This window comes from Candoia aspera, chromosome 2, assembly GCF_035149785.1.
Source record: "Candoia aspera isolate rCanAsp1 chromosome 2, rCanAsp1.hap2, whole genome shotgun sequence".
Lineage (NCBI taxonomy): Eukaryota > Metazoa > Chordata > Lepidosauria > Squamata > Boidae > Candoia > Candoia aspera.
The window spans coordinates 121541735-121557846 of record NC_086154.1 but is presented as its reverse complement, the minus strand read 5'-3'; the positions used below and the strand labels follow the sequence as shown (position 1 = coordinate 121557846).

The window sequence follows — 16112 nt, the reverse complement described above, 5'->3', positions numbered from 1 at the left end:
GCAATTTCAGACTTCCGGTGGGAATGGCAGCTTGAACAGTGTCTTTTTGCGATCTCCACCAGCAGATCTGGCAGCGTGGAAATTTTAGGGCTCCGGCAGGACTCCCTGGAGCCCAGAAGTGTTCCACGGACGCAGGAAAAGCTTTGGCCTCCAGATGCCTGGTCATAGCCAGAAGATCACAAACAGAGTTTAACAATCGAGTGGTGAATGATCAGCTGGGAGGTGGGGCTGTCATCTTTTCCCAAGCCGAGCTGGAGCTGTTTAAACGGATTCAAAAACTGACCACCCCATTTCTTAATGCACCCATTTGTTTGCCTTTTTTTTGGCTTAAGAGAGGCTTTCTTCAGCACAGAGATGAGCCTTCTCTTGGTCGTTTTCTCATTCTCTGAATCTAATTTCTTAAAGTTTTGAACTTGCTTTGATATTTTATACTTTGGGCAAAGAAACCAAAAGCAGTACTGTTGATAAATTATTTAGAAACAAAGCGTTTTTGATTTAAGTGGTGGTATTTTTTTTACTGTTTTTACTTGGAGACCTAATGAATCTGCTTCTTTGGGAATGGAATTTTTATGGTTACTGTGGGAAAGCGACTCTTGTTTTTTTCTAATGAGCTAATTGGATACTTCCTGTCAACATACTTAGCAGAGAAAACTTTTACTTTCTTAATCTGACATTTTTCAACTGCTTTTTTTGCTTTTACTGCTTTGGTTGTATTGGCTATTTTTGATTGCTGTGAGGAGGCTCCATGTTGTGGGTCTGATGACATTGAAATAATGAGAAATATGATCAAGGAGATCAGTAATACTTTTGAACAGTCTTTTGAAAAAAGTATGGAAACTAAATATTCTGACTTTGAGAAAAAGATGGAAACTAAATATTCTGACTTTGAGAAAAAGATGGAAACTAAATATTCTGACTTTGAGAAAAAGATTGAACACCAATTAGAAAAGACTGTTGGAGAAGTGAAACAGGTAACTGATCAAATGGATGTTTTAGAAACTAAAATGTGGATAACACTGAGCAAGAGAGGGAAAAGGAGCTTGATAAAATTGCTCTATTAGAGCTTAACGATATGGATTTTTGTTTGAGACTGAAGGGAATCCCAGAAATAAAACATGAGGATATTGCAGAAAAAGTTTTACAAGCACTGGCAAAACTATTGGATAGGGAAGAAGATAGAATGAAGGAGGAATTAGACAAAGGTTTTGCATCAACTCAAGATATGCAGCTGTAAATAACAAACCAAGAGATGTCTTGGTACATTTTGCTAGAAGGAAAATAAGAGGTCAGGTTTTGCAAATTCATTTTGAATCAAGATTAATAATTGACAATGGGATTATAATTGTTTTGAAAGAGATTCCTGTCAGGATTTTAGGAAGAGAAAGGACTATGCATTTTTAACAGAGAATATGAAAAAAAAAGGTTTTTTGACGGGAAAGATTGGAAGGTGTAAGTTTTATTCTTCAACAGCAAAGATTGACCTCCATCCCTAAGGCCAAGGACTTTCTTGCTAGATATGGATCTAATTTGCATCGGGGAGTAGATGAGCAAGTTACACCTGGAGCTAAACTTCAAGAATCCACTTCACAAGGTGTAGAGACGGGCACTACATCTGCTTGGAACACAGTGCGGAGAATTATGTTACCAAGTGCTACAGATGTGTGTGGAGTTATGCTAACTGGAAATTTGAAGGAGTGTTTGGTGGAATGTAGCTTTCTTGGCCACAATACAGAAATGTACCTTCTTTATCCTCACTATTATGCATCATTATTGTATCATTACATTTCATTGTTCAAATATTTTTTTCAGAAATTGCCTTCTATAACTGAAAGTTGAAGCGTCTTTCTAAGAATAAAATGCTGTAAAGCATGTGGAAAACACACACGCACAGAGACACACGTTATCTATATATGCAAATACATAGTGGCATAAGAATATATGATGAGTGTCCACATCTGCATCTGACTTCCCTGTAGATATATGAATATCTAGAACTAAACACACAGCCATCTTGAATTACCTATCTTGGCGAGATCTTTGTTTGGGATAATTGTTTTATATAAAGGAAATCGGAGTTGATATGAAATGTCGTCTTGAAATATAACTCCAACAGCATCCCAGTCCTTTTCCAATGCTGCTTCCACGGCCTTTTCATATGCTGCTTCCATGGCCTTTTCATCTTCCATCACTTCTGTCTCAATACCTTTAGCATAGAAATCACGTTAGTAAGTGGGATCATATTCAGGACAGTGGACGAGAAATGTCTTTGCACACTGAGGTTTCATTAGCTGTACCAGCCTACCTTTCCAAAGTCATATCAGAAGGCTAGCCAAGGCAATAATGGATCAGAAGCTAGAGGGATATTTCACCTTCTAGCCTGAACTCTGTTATCACCTAAGCTAAGTAAGAGGGGACGGGGTGTAGATAGGCAAGCGGAAGCGTGCGAGTGGAGGGCCCCCCGAGGCCCTTCATTCGTCTCTCAATGGATGTCTTGATCTCAGAGGCATCTTCATGCATTGCATATATTGGCTGGGCTCACCCATCACACTAAGCCACAAAAGATCAAATGTTTAACTTTGGCTCCTCGCATAAGGAAAATGGTGCTACGGACATTTGGAAAGAGGGTCTGTTGAGCAGGTTATATATGATCAGCTAATCTCGCTATATGAAGAATACCACAGTTAGACAAACTACAGAAAAGCATGGTGTATGAAGCCAGCCATGAGTCATTGCTCACTTTCCCTAAGCAGACCTACCTAAGGGTTGAACAGCCCTGGAGGATACCTCCAACAGTTTTTCTATAGTTACTGGAACGCAGTCAAAATGAGGCCAGTTGAAGTTAGCCTCTACTGAAGCCTTTGAAAACATTTTAGCAGATACCTTTTAGTGGAGAGAGTGTTCCTATCTTCTTCATTATTTCTCTTGCCATCTTAGTATCTGGAGCATACAGAATTTTAACTCCAGTAATATTGAACAAAGGTTTCCCAAGGAGAGCATGAGGTATTTCATGAACACCCTCATTGAATATCTGGAATGTTGATAACAGTATCACAGTGAAGAGAACCAGGGAAGAAAACCATTCCTGGAAATATGAAATAAGTCCAAGTTATTAACACCCATTAGGGTATTTTGGAATCATCGTGGCAAGGCAATTCTATTGTTGAATCACAGGTGTATCATTGGGGATCAACACTAATGAAAATATAGCAAAAGAGAACCCAGGAGGATGGACCTTGTAGTGATGCACGCTCTCCCATAATGCGCTCAAGTACATATATGTGTAGATTGGCATGCAACCCCCTACAGAAGCACATGCAAATACGCATGGTGAGAAGCTCTCCTTTCTGCTCCCTTTCCTCATCCACACATTCAATCCTGACCCCATAGGCAACTTGAATGCAGCACTCTGGTGGGTGGCAAAAAAATAAAAAAAAGGGGGGGAGGCAAATGGAAGGAAACTTTAAAAGTTTGCATTTAGAATCAGCCTCATTCCTAAAGTGAGTGCAAATGTTAGCTTTGAGACTGAAAAGACTAGTGAAACAAACAGACTTCACTGAGGATTTTACACTGTGATATGCTATTCTTTAATAAATTCCATTCTCCCTATATTGTAAGGAAGGAAAGCTTTTAAATTGATTGCATGCGTCATAGAAAGAAATTTTAGCAACTCAAGAAAGCTCTTGTCCTTCCTTAAACCTATTTCTTAAGCTCTCTTGGCTTCACATGTACAAACTGATCTTCTTCTTCTTCTTCTTCTTCTTCTTCCTCTTCCTCTTCCTCTTCCTCTTCCTCTTCCTCTTCCTCTTCCTCTTCTTCTTCCCTGGAAGCCCTCCAGGTATGAGGCAATCCCTGCTATGTCAGCGTGTGGTCAAATATTGTTGTCCGGCTGAACTGGAACTGAACCCGTTCCGTCTCAGTCTGTTCCCTCATCTTGCAGACGAATGGGAACCTTCTTCTGATTACATGAAAAGTTCTCAGGATGCAGTGGACCATTAGCACGGTCTGTTGTGTTGAGGTTTTCCTACTAACAGATTAAGCTGCTATTGTACCTAATCATTTTGGCCGGTGAAGAGGTTGTATTTGATTGTCTCCTCGCACGTGCTTTGTGCAAATTGCCTGGGGGGAGGAAACCTGCCCAGACTTGTTTCTTACTTCCTCTTTTTTTCTCTGCTGGCAATGTAGCCAAGCAAGGCTTGCTCCAAAGGGGAGCTAAGTCCTTTAAATATGTTTTGCTTTTGTTTTGCTTTCTGTAAATAAATTATTTTTATAGAAATGCTTGGTGTGTGACTTTTTTGACCTCTCCTGGGCTAAAGGCTTTCCCAGCATCTGCCAACATGTTGCTCATAGAGAACCGAGAAACAGAGGCTGGTCCCCACAGTACAGAGTTTGAGTACCTTCCCCTCCTTCCAGAAACAATTATATTCACTGAGTCATACCATAAACACAACACAAACTGTTCTTATTCCAATTTTGGCACTAGATTACAACTTCCATGGTTTAGAAACAGAGAAAGGAAACACACAGGGAGGTTTTTTTCATCTCGCTTACTGCTTGGCACTTGCCTGAAAACTCTCCATTCTCATCCTCCATTTCAGAATTATATTCTTCCACAAGAGCGCGGCAGTCTGTTGACACACACTTCTTGTCCGCATGTGCTGTCTCTGCATTTTAAGGCTGGCTTGAAATGGAACAGAAGCCCACAAAGAACTCTTAACACCAAGCAAGCTGTAGTGGGAGGCACAGGTTGAACATTATGACTCCCTTCCTTGCTTACGGGGTAATTGTCATGTTCCCCTTTTCAATGTTCTGTAAGCATCTATTTATTTTCTGAACTGATCAATATAGGTCAAAGCCATGCAGGGTTTTGACTTGGTTATCTGACTCAGAGTATCTGAGCATGTCTCTTTTTTCTTAGCTAGATACAGTAGCATAGATGGGCAAAAAACACAAAATGATCAGATCTCTGCATGGTATTCCCAACTACTCCACAGCTACAGCACCTGGTAGCACTTCCAGGTGTCCTGGTAGAGAGCCATGCTCGCATTGCAGCAATGCAAAAGCAAAGTATCCATGATCCTTAGACCACTCCAATGAAATAAAATCACAGTCTTCTAAGAAACTTCAGTAAACGCCTCCCTTTTACCATAGTTTAATCTGACACAGCCTTACTCAGAAGCAGGATCCACTTCAACAAGATGTAGTCCAGGCAAGGAGCATGCAAACTGGATTGAGTTGAATTTAGTTTTCAATGAGTTAAATTGCATAATGCTTGAAATCTAAATAGTATTCTGCACAACTGGATTATTTTTTTAATACTCAGACAAACAAAAAGCAAAATACCCCGGTGCTGATGCTGATACAGCATCAGTTATTTTATCTGTGAAAGGTGAAAGGTCCACTGTGCAAGCACCGACTCATGTCTGACCCTTTGGGGGCACACCCCTTTCACGACGTGTATTAAAAATAAGCTAGGAGAAAGTAACACAGAAATCCTTACCTTAAGCAAGCACTTTGAGCGATAGACTGAGAAAAGGAATTAAAGACAGTTACATAATCAAAACAATGTCCATTTGGACTGTGATTTTTTGCTAAAAAAAAAAAGTTTACAACAGCTTGCTATTTTTTCATGTCTTCATTCCTTCAATTCATCAGCCCAGCCAAAAAAGCTACAGTCTTTCACAACCACTTTGGTGTTCTTGTTTTCCAGAGTTTTCCCTCCTCCCATTTCCCCCCCTCAGGACAGCTGAACAGATTTCTTTGTTTTGAAGGTTTCATCAGTGTTCACCCAGCTGCGTCTCTGAAAAGGAACCTAATTTATATTCCAGAGTTCAAGAGTTTGAGAGAGTCAAACAACTTCTTAAAATTTTTTAACATTTTCAGTACCTGGCTGAAAAAGATGCATCTTTCTTTCTTCTTCTTTTTTAAATAAAGAGATCTGAAATATAGAACAGATATGTAGGCTACTAAATGGGGTGTGACCCTTTATTACCTTTGGAGGTTCAGCCCTACCCTTAGGCAGAGCAGTGTTTCTCACACGTGGCAACTGGGGAATTCAGGGAGTTGAAGTCCACACACCTTAAAGTTGCCAAGTGTGAGAAACACTGAGGTAGAGTGAACCATCTGCATAACCCAGCAGATGCTGAAGGGAAATTGGGGTCAGTGTCTTCTGGGCTTCCTCTTGAGCCATTCCAGTTTTCCAGTGTCCTTGTGGCAAGGATTCTTGCGTGGCGTTAGCCTGGTCCAACAGGCTGACTCCGCTGTTTATGTTCTCTTAATGTGTCACAATGGATAGAAATGATCAGTTAGGAAGAGACGTGACATTTGTGATACACACTCCCGCTGGATTTGTGTATTTGCCAGCTTTTGCTGAAACTATCGCAGTGTCTTTTGCTGTAATGTTTTGAGCCAGCCTCACCGGTACACTGTGTTTATTTCAACAACTTGGAAATACTTTTGAAAAATACAACTTAAAATCAACAAGGCCCTCAAGAACATGGATTAGCTGATTGGTAATGTAGTTTGAAATTCTCTCACACATTGATGGGGAATAAAACTTTGTTCCAGTGATAATGAAAAACTCTTTTCTGTTCATTAGGGGGTTATTCTGCAGACAGAAATCTAACTGATCCCCAGACCATCCACAAACTCCAATGGATTCTCATTATTCTAAGGAGTTCCTCTTATTATCCTGTTTTTGCAGTGAGAGCCACATCCCCTCTCAATAACTTCCAGGATTAGATTTCTGACAAACCAATAGTTTTGTGTTTGCCTGTAGATTATTAAAATTACAATGGTACAAGCACGTCATACTGGGCAGATGCCTCCACAGGGGGCTTCAAATGTTGAAAGTAGTATTGTAGCATTACACTGCTCCACCCCTGTTGTTGTCACATCATGACATCCTAGTTATGTATGAAAGGGTTGGAACTTGCAATGCAAGACTGCTGTTGTCATTTTGATGAGCGCATCAGATCCTGCACACACATCTGCTGCTAGTAGATTTGCAAGGGCAACCTGATAAACATATGTAATTAAGTATCCCTAGGGCTGAGCAAGATGGCTTAGCTTTGCCCTGGTGAGATCCTTTTTAAAATAATAGTATTATTAAAAGTTTTGATTACAATAATAAAAGATAATACAAACTAAAAAAGAAGAAAGAAAAGGTGCAAAAAAAGCAAAGAAGAAAAAATAATAAAAACACCCTCCTAAAAAAGCAACTTCCCCTCTCATCAAAACAAGTATAAACAATTTCCCTATCTCTTCACCTCCTCCTAATTAAAAAAGATATAAAATTCTTCATCCCATAATTCCTCTCTTAATTATAGGCAAATCCAATAAGTTACGTTTTCTACAATCCAGGTATCACCAGAAAGTCCAAGCAGAGCCCTAAAATAAGCATGTTAATTAATACATATAAAACTCAACATTTCACATCTCAGCTCTTAACCGCAGACAAATCCACATTTAAAAGACATAAAGTGGTGTCAATATCCTAGTGTGAACAAGAGATTAAAATTTAACACAACGAAGAAGGATAATTTCTCCTTTAAAGACAACAAGCTCACAAATACCCCCAACTTTAAGTAGAAAGACAGTTAAATACAAAGCCAAATTACATACTATCAGATTAGAATTCATAAAAGAACTGTAAAAAAAGCTTAAACATCATGTTAACTCTAATCAACAACAACATTTCTCCATTCCAGATGTCAGCAAATCCAAAGAGAACCACCCAAATAACATGTCCCATTCAAGTAAACATTCTATCTCTTCACTCTTAACTATAAGCAAATCCTCAGTTTAAAAGGCAAAAGAAGTCCCAGTATCTTAATAGAAAGAAAAGACTAAAATTTAACACAATGAAGAAGGATAATTTCTCCTTTAAAGAAAACAAGCTCACAAAAAATCCTTACTTTAAGTAGAAGACAATTAAATACAAAGCCAATTTAAATGCTATCAGATTGGAATACATAAAGTAACTATAGGGAAAAAGGTTTAAACACCATATTAACTGTAAGCAAATCCAATACATAATACTTTTTCCAGTCCAGATATCAGCAAATCCAAAAAGAACTACCCAAAATAGCAACGTGCCATTTTAACCCTGGTCAAATAAACTGACTTTGTGTTCCTTCTTTTTACATAAAACAGTCTTGCTCTTTAATCCCTTCAGATGATTCTTAATCCTTGTTTTGAATTTCTTCAAAACTCTGAACAGCCCCTGTTGTAAATCCAGCAAAAAGAAATTATTCGAATTGCTCTCTGGGATTGTCATTTTTAGTTCCTTCTTAATTTTTAAAGCCTCATCCAGTTTTCGTTTTTTGTCTGATGACAAATTCTTGTTCAAACTCATGTTCATATTTTTCTCGGGTATAGTTTGGGGCATATCTTTTTCTGTAACATCTTCTGAGAACTGAATGTTCCCAAGAAAACACAACATAGCTGTGTTGTGCCAATACAATTCCTCAAAAATATCTCTGAATGCCATAAGTTGCTTGTCTTGTTATGGCTCCAATATCAAAAACAGTTCTTCGTTCCACAAAAATGCATTTATTGTTCAAAATTAATTTCAAAGTCTTAATATTCAAAATTCAATATTTCGTTTCTGAGCCCTTAATATGTTTAAAATTTTCTAAAGCCAAAACCTTGTTTTGCCTTCAGCCCCAAAATCTGCAGAGGAGCTGAGGGATTGGGCTTAATTTTTAAAAATGTATAAAGAAAGGATCACTTTCCATATTTTTTAAGTTTTAAAAAACTGCCGCACTAGGATATTTGCAGAAAGCCTTCTTCCTGTGACAGTTAAAACTTTCCAGTTTCATTTGTGGAAGAGGACTTTCACACTAAAAATAGCACCATGTTATTAGTTTATTTAAACTAATTGCCTGTTGCAAAGTGTTCAAAGAAAGGCTGTACTGCTCAACACTGTTTAACTGTATAAAAACTTAAGCTACTTATGTTTGGTAGGCCTTGCTTGAAAACCAATGTGCTTTTGTTCCCCTGTGCACTACCTACTGCTTTCTCTATCCATTGAGATGATGCCTATACATAGTTTTGAAGCTAGCTTAGCACCTTCTCCAAAGTGCACATTTTAACATGGAAGATTTTTCTTCTCAAGAAACTCACAGGAAGCTAGAACCAAAACATTCATGGTTTAACAGTAGGGCTACCACTGAATTATCTATTTTTTACTTCTTCACCCAATACTGTTTAAATCATGTATGGGAGTGCAAGATATATGAAACTAAAAGATTTACAGCAGATAATCTGGGACAACAAATATGGGATGGGGGTGGGGACAGAGATTCATATGGCTCCAACCCTACAGCTGTTCCGGAAGTCATTAAAAATGTGGCTCTGATCCCAGCTCTAGAGTTAGGATGGACGTCAAGCCTTCGTTAGTTTTTACAGATTTGGGTATATCTGGGTGTTTCTGTCTTCCAGATGCACACGTGTGTTTTAATTGTTTGGTTTCTCTTTCTTTGTGTGTCTTGTAAACCTCCCAGAGTCTTGTGGGAGTTAAGCAGTTTCCAAATGGAATAAATAAACAGGCTCAGGTGACTAGTCTAAAAATCTGATGGGAAAAATGTCAACAATCCTCTGGAAAGTTCACTAAACTTGCTGAACATCAATGTTAGAGGGGCTACCAGGTGCTTCATCTCTTGTAGCAATACTTCAAAAATCTTCATTTATGAGCTTATTTGCCTACCCCAATCTAATGAAGAAATTAAGTCACTGGAAGCCAGACTGTTCAGCAAGATTGACCATGTGAATTAATTATTGCTAGACTAATGTGAGTGAACCTCTATGGAAGCCCAGTATTATTGCCCATACCTTCTGATCCATTCCTAACAATATTTTTAATTTGGGGGAAAAAAACCTATTTCCAGATATTATGTATTTTTAAACAAGCTAACCTTACCTTGCTACCTTACCTTTATAGCTACATTCCCTGTGAAGCTTCATTACTACACTTAGGCAACTTCTACTGATAAACCACGTTGGGAGCTCAATTTAAGGTAGGTGTTTCAGAGACCTTTGAATTGTGACTCTGCTCCTATCTCATAGACTATTTCATAGACATACAGTAAGTCAAGGTTTTAGTGCAGCATTTATATCAATTATATAACTACACAAATAAGGTGAAACCAGATCAACAGACATTCAGATTCAACAGATACCCCCAAATGTTTCATTAAATCATGTTTTTATTTTGTGAGTAGAGGCTGCTCCTTTCATGGACTAAAGAGATTCCAGCAGGAAGCTACATAGAGAACCCATAACTTACTACTGAGCTGAATCATAAAACCATAAATCAGTCCCTAGTCTTCCACCAATATTTCAAGGGATTAGGCAGTCACCATGTTGAGGTTAGTAGTACATGGCAGAGTTCAAAGGTGAAATGCAGGAACTGGTCAAATCTAGATCAGAGATCAAGGAGATGCAAAATACAGTTAAGAGGCTCAGGTTGTTCTAGCCAGCCTACATCAATGGAAGAAGTCTTAAATATCTCAGTCCTCTGTAATTCTCCACCCAAGGCTTCCTATACTGTGGTGGGCATTCTCTTCTCACCACCCTCTTATGGATATTTGCTTTCAAGCAACACCAACATGGCCTGGGCTTTCACAGAAAAAAAAATGCAGAGAGGAAGAGATCACATAATGCAAGAGAGAAAGCAGTAGAATGGCTGAGATAGATAAGGGGGAAAACATTTAGACAGGAACTGCATTTTATTTTCCAGTTTGTTGAGATAATTTTCCTGGCTTGCACAAGGAAAATATATATTCAGGTGTCTGTTCTCTTCTGTCTTTCTATGTCCCTTTCTCCAAAGCCTGTCCTGAAGGGAGACAGCTCACCAGAATCCCTATTTCTGCCAAACAAATATAATAAACAAAAGATTCCACTTGAACGGAATAAATGACGTTCAGAACTTGACCTATTTTCGGCCCTGTATTTTTTTCTCTCCATTGATATTTTTCCACTGCTTTCGTATCTTGTTAAGGCTTGTAAATTTCCTATGTGTTTTGAGCCCTCTTAATTTAGTTTCTTTTTCAGTTTGGCACAGAAAAGAATGTTGTTTAGCTCTCCCACACCCTAGAAATATAATTCCATCTTCCATTATACTGATGAAACGTTTGCACCAAGTAGATCCTTACAGCTATCATGAAGGAAAAATTGGGAAGAGGGGAAATCCTGGGAAAACAAGAATATCATAGTTGTTTGGAAAGTCCTTGGCTCTTTTGGCTTTATGAATGAACTGAAGGAATGAAGGCTTGAAGCAACAGAAAGCGCTGTTGCAGGCAGAAAGACAATCATATTTCAGACAAGGGATCTCCATCATCTGTTTATGAATCCTTCTGCTGAGCTTCTGGCTTCAGCCAATTACTTAAAGTAAGCATGTTCATATTACTTTTTTACTGCATCTTTGTTTCTTACAATAAAATCCTGATCCTTGATGTGCTTGTCTTTGTTGAGGAGCCAAGATGGCGATGAGGCAGCAACTGCTGTAAAGATCTTCTCCAAAGTTTGCTTCTTATTATGTATTTTTTCTTAATCTATTGTTTTAAATACTAGCTCATTTTATTTTACATTTACCCTTCCAATGTGACAGGTTTGTGCTGTCCTATTGGAACCTTCAACACACAGAAAGAGTAGAAGAAAACTCTGGGACATCACTAATTGTCATGGGGGAAAAAAAGATGAGACACTGCACACATTCAGCAGCACAAGCTACTCCCAAGCCCACGAAACAGCTGAAAGTCGACAGTTACCTAACAAGCAGGCAGCCATCTCCTGTAAGTAATCTAACCCCCTCCAACCTCCCTGATGGATACGATGCACTAGAGTGGGATTTACAAGCAGAGATCGAAAGCCAACAACTCATAGATCTCTCCTCTTCTATGGAAGAGGATGCTCCCTCCCCACTTGAACAGACTGCTGCTATCTGCTCAGCAGCTGCACAGCTCCCGCAGGATGGGAGTGAGAGCACAGGCTTGATAAACCTAAAGAACAAAAATGTAACTGATTTTCTAATCAGACAAAGCCTGCTGACAGGACAAACTGTTCTTTCCATCTTTGAGCTGCTGACCACAGTCAAAAACAAAGTAGACTCTTTAAAAAAAGGCCTTTGTGAAGCTGAATGGAAATTGATCAAATGACAGCATTGCTAAAGCACAGATTTCCTGTACGAAGTGTGCCATAAAAGCAGTCAGCAGGGAAGTCACGGGTAACTTTACCCCTATACCAAGAAAGAGAAAGACAGCTACGGATCAGAGACAGCTGATTACACATGCGGAGAAGGGTGAGAAGCAAGTGCCTAGCGGTCATGCAAATAAGGGAGACAGGCATTTAAATCATAAATATTACTTACAGCCTAATCAAATCACCCTACAAATATCAAACAACAGTGTAAATAGAGGACATTGAGGATCAAAAAGAGTAATTATCCTATCTTTAAGCCAGCTGCTATGCTGCTGACCCATTTGGAGAAGGCTGAATGACTCCCATTCAGCAGATGCTGCGATTGAATTCTACTTACATTCAGGCAGCCCACAGTCTCTAGCATGTTGTTTAAATTGAGGCCCTTTCTGCATCTTTTTTCAATATTTCCAATACACATGTTCCGTTCAGAGGAACTCAGCTCACTCCTAAGCCAACCTGGCTAGAGAGTACTGTCACTTTAAAAGAACAAAAGAGACGACTTCAGATAACCTCAAGGACTTACCAGCTCTGCCCCCAAGAGAAGATGGCCCAGGCAAACACTCTGTGCTGCCTACAGCAGGCCAGTGGACAGACGATTGATCCCCTGGAAGGAAATCTGATTAACTCTTTCAGTGCCCTGTCAGACTTGGAACAAGCTGACATTATTAAAAGACTGGATGATCTGAGAGAGACTCTAGTGGCAACACATAAAGCAGCTAAACCACTAATTGATCTAGTTTTACCAACTACCCAAGGCAACTGCGATTACTTTGAGAAAGACCTTGTTGGCGCTTATGCCCCTTCCTATGCCATGTGGGACTCAGACATGCAGATCATCAACACAGAGTCCCCTGCAGCAGATTCGAACCCCTCCACTTTGCCCCCAGTTAAAACAGTACAATACTTAGTAACTTCAAAGAACAAAAGGTTGGATGCTGCTGACAGACAAGAGGAAAGTTTTGATTGCCTAAAACCCTGGGAATCACAACCAGAGTTAGGTGGTGGGTCATACCAGGAATATGAGATGGATATTTGCAGTCTAACTCACTCAAAAACTGGCATCCTTCCCAGCTCTCCAGGCAAACCTCTGCTTCAGGAATCAGAGGAAACTGTGACAAAGACAGCCTCTGAGGCAGGAAGAAGACCACTGCCCAGGGCTGAGACAACCCCTCTGGCCACTGATATAGATATGAAACAACAACCTGCTAATGTTCATCATCCTATGTGCAAGCCACCACACAACTTATCTGACCCCATACAGCAGCAAGAGAGTGGTAAAGGAAGACCAAATTTCAACCAGTGTGCCTTTCTAGATACTGAAGGAATGCTGAACCTTACCTTACCTGTAGAATGACTGCATGAGCCACACCATTCAACCACAGACCTCAGCACATCGCCAGTCACCCCTTCTGACAATAAACAAGGAGGTTCTATTTGGCTATTGACATGAAATATAGCCAGATGGAAGAATAGAATGTCAGATGGAGATCTGCTGGAGTTCCTCTCCAAGTTCAACATTATAGCACTCCAAGAGACATGGTTAACCACCAGTGATGAAGAAGCTTACTTAACAGGCTTTTGATCCTGGTCTACACCAGTGCGTAAATTTAAGTTAAAAGGGTGGGCCTAAGGGAAATTATACATACTTGCTAAGGCAGAGTTGAGCTGGCAAAGGCAGCAACTGGTCCTCAAAGATCCCTTCTATCTCCTAGCTATCCAATTCAAATACAAATTATCTGAAGTTGTGTTGCTAAATGCAGACCTATCCCCATATTCCTCCCCTTGCTTCTCCCCTGACATCTGGGTTAAATTAGAAAAGACAGTCATAGAGATAAACATAAAACATCCCAAAGCCATTGTGATCCTACTGGGAGACTTTAATGCTAGGGTGGGGGCTTCCTTGCATGATTATGCACACTTGGGCATCATACCTGAGAGCTATTTAACAAATACTGTGGCACTCCAGAGACTCTAAAAGAATCATAGCGGGCTCCAAACTGATCTCCTTGACATACACATGCAATCTTCACATCTTAGGAGGCAAAGGCAGTTGCTTTATGTATCCCTTTACCTTCCATGCTGGGAAGACTAGCAGTGTCTTGGATTACATATGTATCTCAACAGACAAAACCAACTTACTCTCAGATATTCAAGTTTATGTGAGGGAGGATAGTGACCATCAACTGATCATAGTTAATTTTTATGGCAATTCTGATTTAAGACCACCCACAGCACACAACAAGAGGCAACCTGCTAACCTTGAAGTGAGGCAAGCCAGGAGGCTCAAAAGGTCTAAGGTGGATACCAAGGCAATTTCTAGTTTTATGAACTCGGAGATGGCCCAGTCCTGGGTGAAAATGGTTGCTACATCTACTCAAGACCCAAATGGAACTGTTACATGGTATGCCAATCTGTGTAGTACATTAAGAAATTTTTTAATAGATAAATTGCCAGCTAGGAATTGACAGCCCATAAGATCTAACTGGTTTGACCTTGATTGCTCTTGCTCAAGAAAGACCCTAAGAGCAGCCATGCGTTCAGCTCAAAGAAACCCCACACCAAACAATCATGATAAGATGCTAAAACTCAGATGCAATTACAAGAAACTAACAGCCACTAAGAAGGCTCAATACACACCTACAGTTTGGTCTGAGCTAGAAAAGTCAGCAAAAGGGTCCAATTCAGTCATATTTTGGAATATCATATCTGGCATGCTGAAGGAGCATAAGCTCCTACTTGATATCCCCATTTCAGCTTCAGTTTGGGAGGATTTTTATTTGCCAACTCTAAGCAGGACCACCCAGGAAAGATGACTACTGAGCTTCTGACCCTTGATAATCTTCCTCCTTGGCCACCAGTGTCAGTAACAGAAATTAAATATATTATTCAGTCACTGAAACCCAAAAAGGCACCTGGTGAAGACTTCCTACCTCCAGAACTTTTCAGGACACACATTGACTGGTGGGATCCACTGCTGGCAGGACTGTTTACATACATAGACAACACCGGCCATATTCCAGCAGGATGGGAACTCTCCATCATAGTTCCCATACACAAAAAAAGAGACAAGGAAGACCCTAAAAATTACAGATCCATAAGCCTTATTGATGTAACAGCTAGGATGTATGTAAAGCATCTCCTGAGGAAAATAGAGGATTGGGCAATTGAGAAAAATATATTAGTGGAAGAACAGGCCAGGTTCAGACATGGGCACTCCACAATAGATAACTGCTTTGTTTTACACCATCTTATCACTAAATATACAACTGATGGTAAACACTTGCTTACATATTTTATAGATCTTAGTGTGACATTTACTCCATAAACAGAGATATCTTATGGAAGAAGCTGGCCAAGTTAAACACGGAACCTAGACTTTTATACTTCATAAAGGCCCTCTATACAAATACATGCCTAAAAGTCTGTCCTGGAGTCAATGGTTCTCTTACACAGAGCATGCCCACCTACAAAGGTGTCAGACAAGGATGTATCTTGGGCCCAATGTTGTTTAATCTTTATGTTAACAACATCCCAGGATTCTTCCATTCTACAGATGTTCCCATGCCAAAGATCCTCAACAGACATATCAACATCCTTCTGTATGCAGATAACATGGTTCTGATGGTACACTCCCAAGTAGGTCTGAGAAAATTGATGGGGAAATTTGGTGCTTATTGAGCCTCCAACTTTTTGAATATTTAATAAGCCTAAATCCAAAGTGGTGGTTTTTGGAAAAAAGATGGGCCAAATACAACTGGCACTTGAATGGGGAGCCTATAAAACAAATAATTTTTTTCTCATATTTAGGGGTGGTTTTTATAGATACATGACCTTGGGTTAATCACTTCAAACAAAGTTCTATAAAGGCCACAGCAAGCTCTAAAATGCTAACCAAACTACTTAGTTACAACCAC

The 16112-nt window shown here is 39.6% G+C and overlaps 2 protein-coding genes across 2 annotated transcripts in view; one reads left to right on the top strand and one right to left on the bottom strand.

Annotated features, from left to right (window-relative positions):
* LOC134490421 (ABC-type organic anion transporter ABCA8-like) overlaps positions 1–4702 on the bottom strand; it is a 90838-nt gene extending 86136 nt beyond the window's left edge. The window contains exons 1-3 of the mRNA XM_063293448.1: positions 4563–4702; positions 2881–3082; positions 2021–2203 (exon numbers count right to left, since the gene is read on the bottom strand). Of these exons, the coding sequence (XP_063149518.1) occupies positions 2021–2203; positions 2881–3082; positions 4563–4667 (490 nt within the window). The 5' untranslated portion in view covers positions 4668–4702. The remainder of the gene's footprint in view (positions 1–2020; positions 2204–2880; positions 3083–4562) is intronic.
* The window catches only part of ARSG (arylsulfatase G), a 588957-nt gene that overhangs the window by 483016 nt on the left and 89829 nt on the right, over positions 1–16112 (top strand). The window lies entirely within an intron of this gene.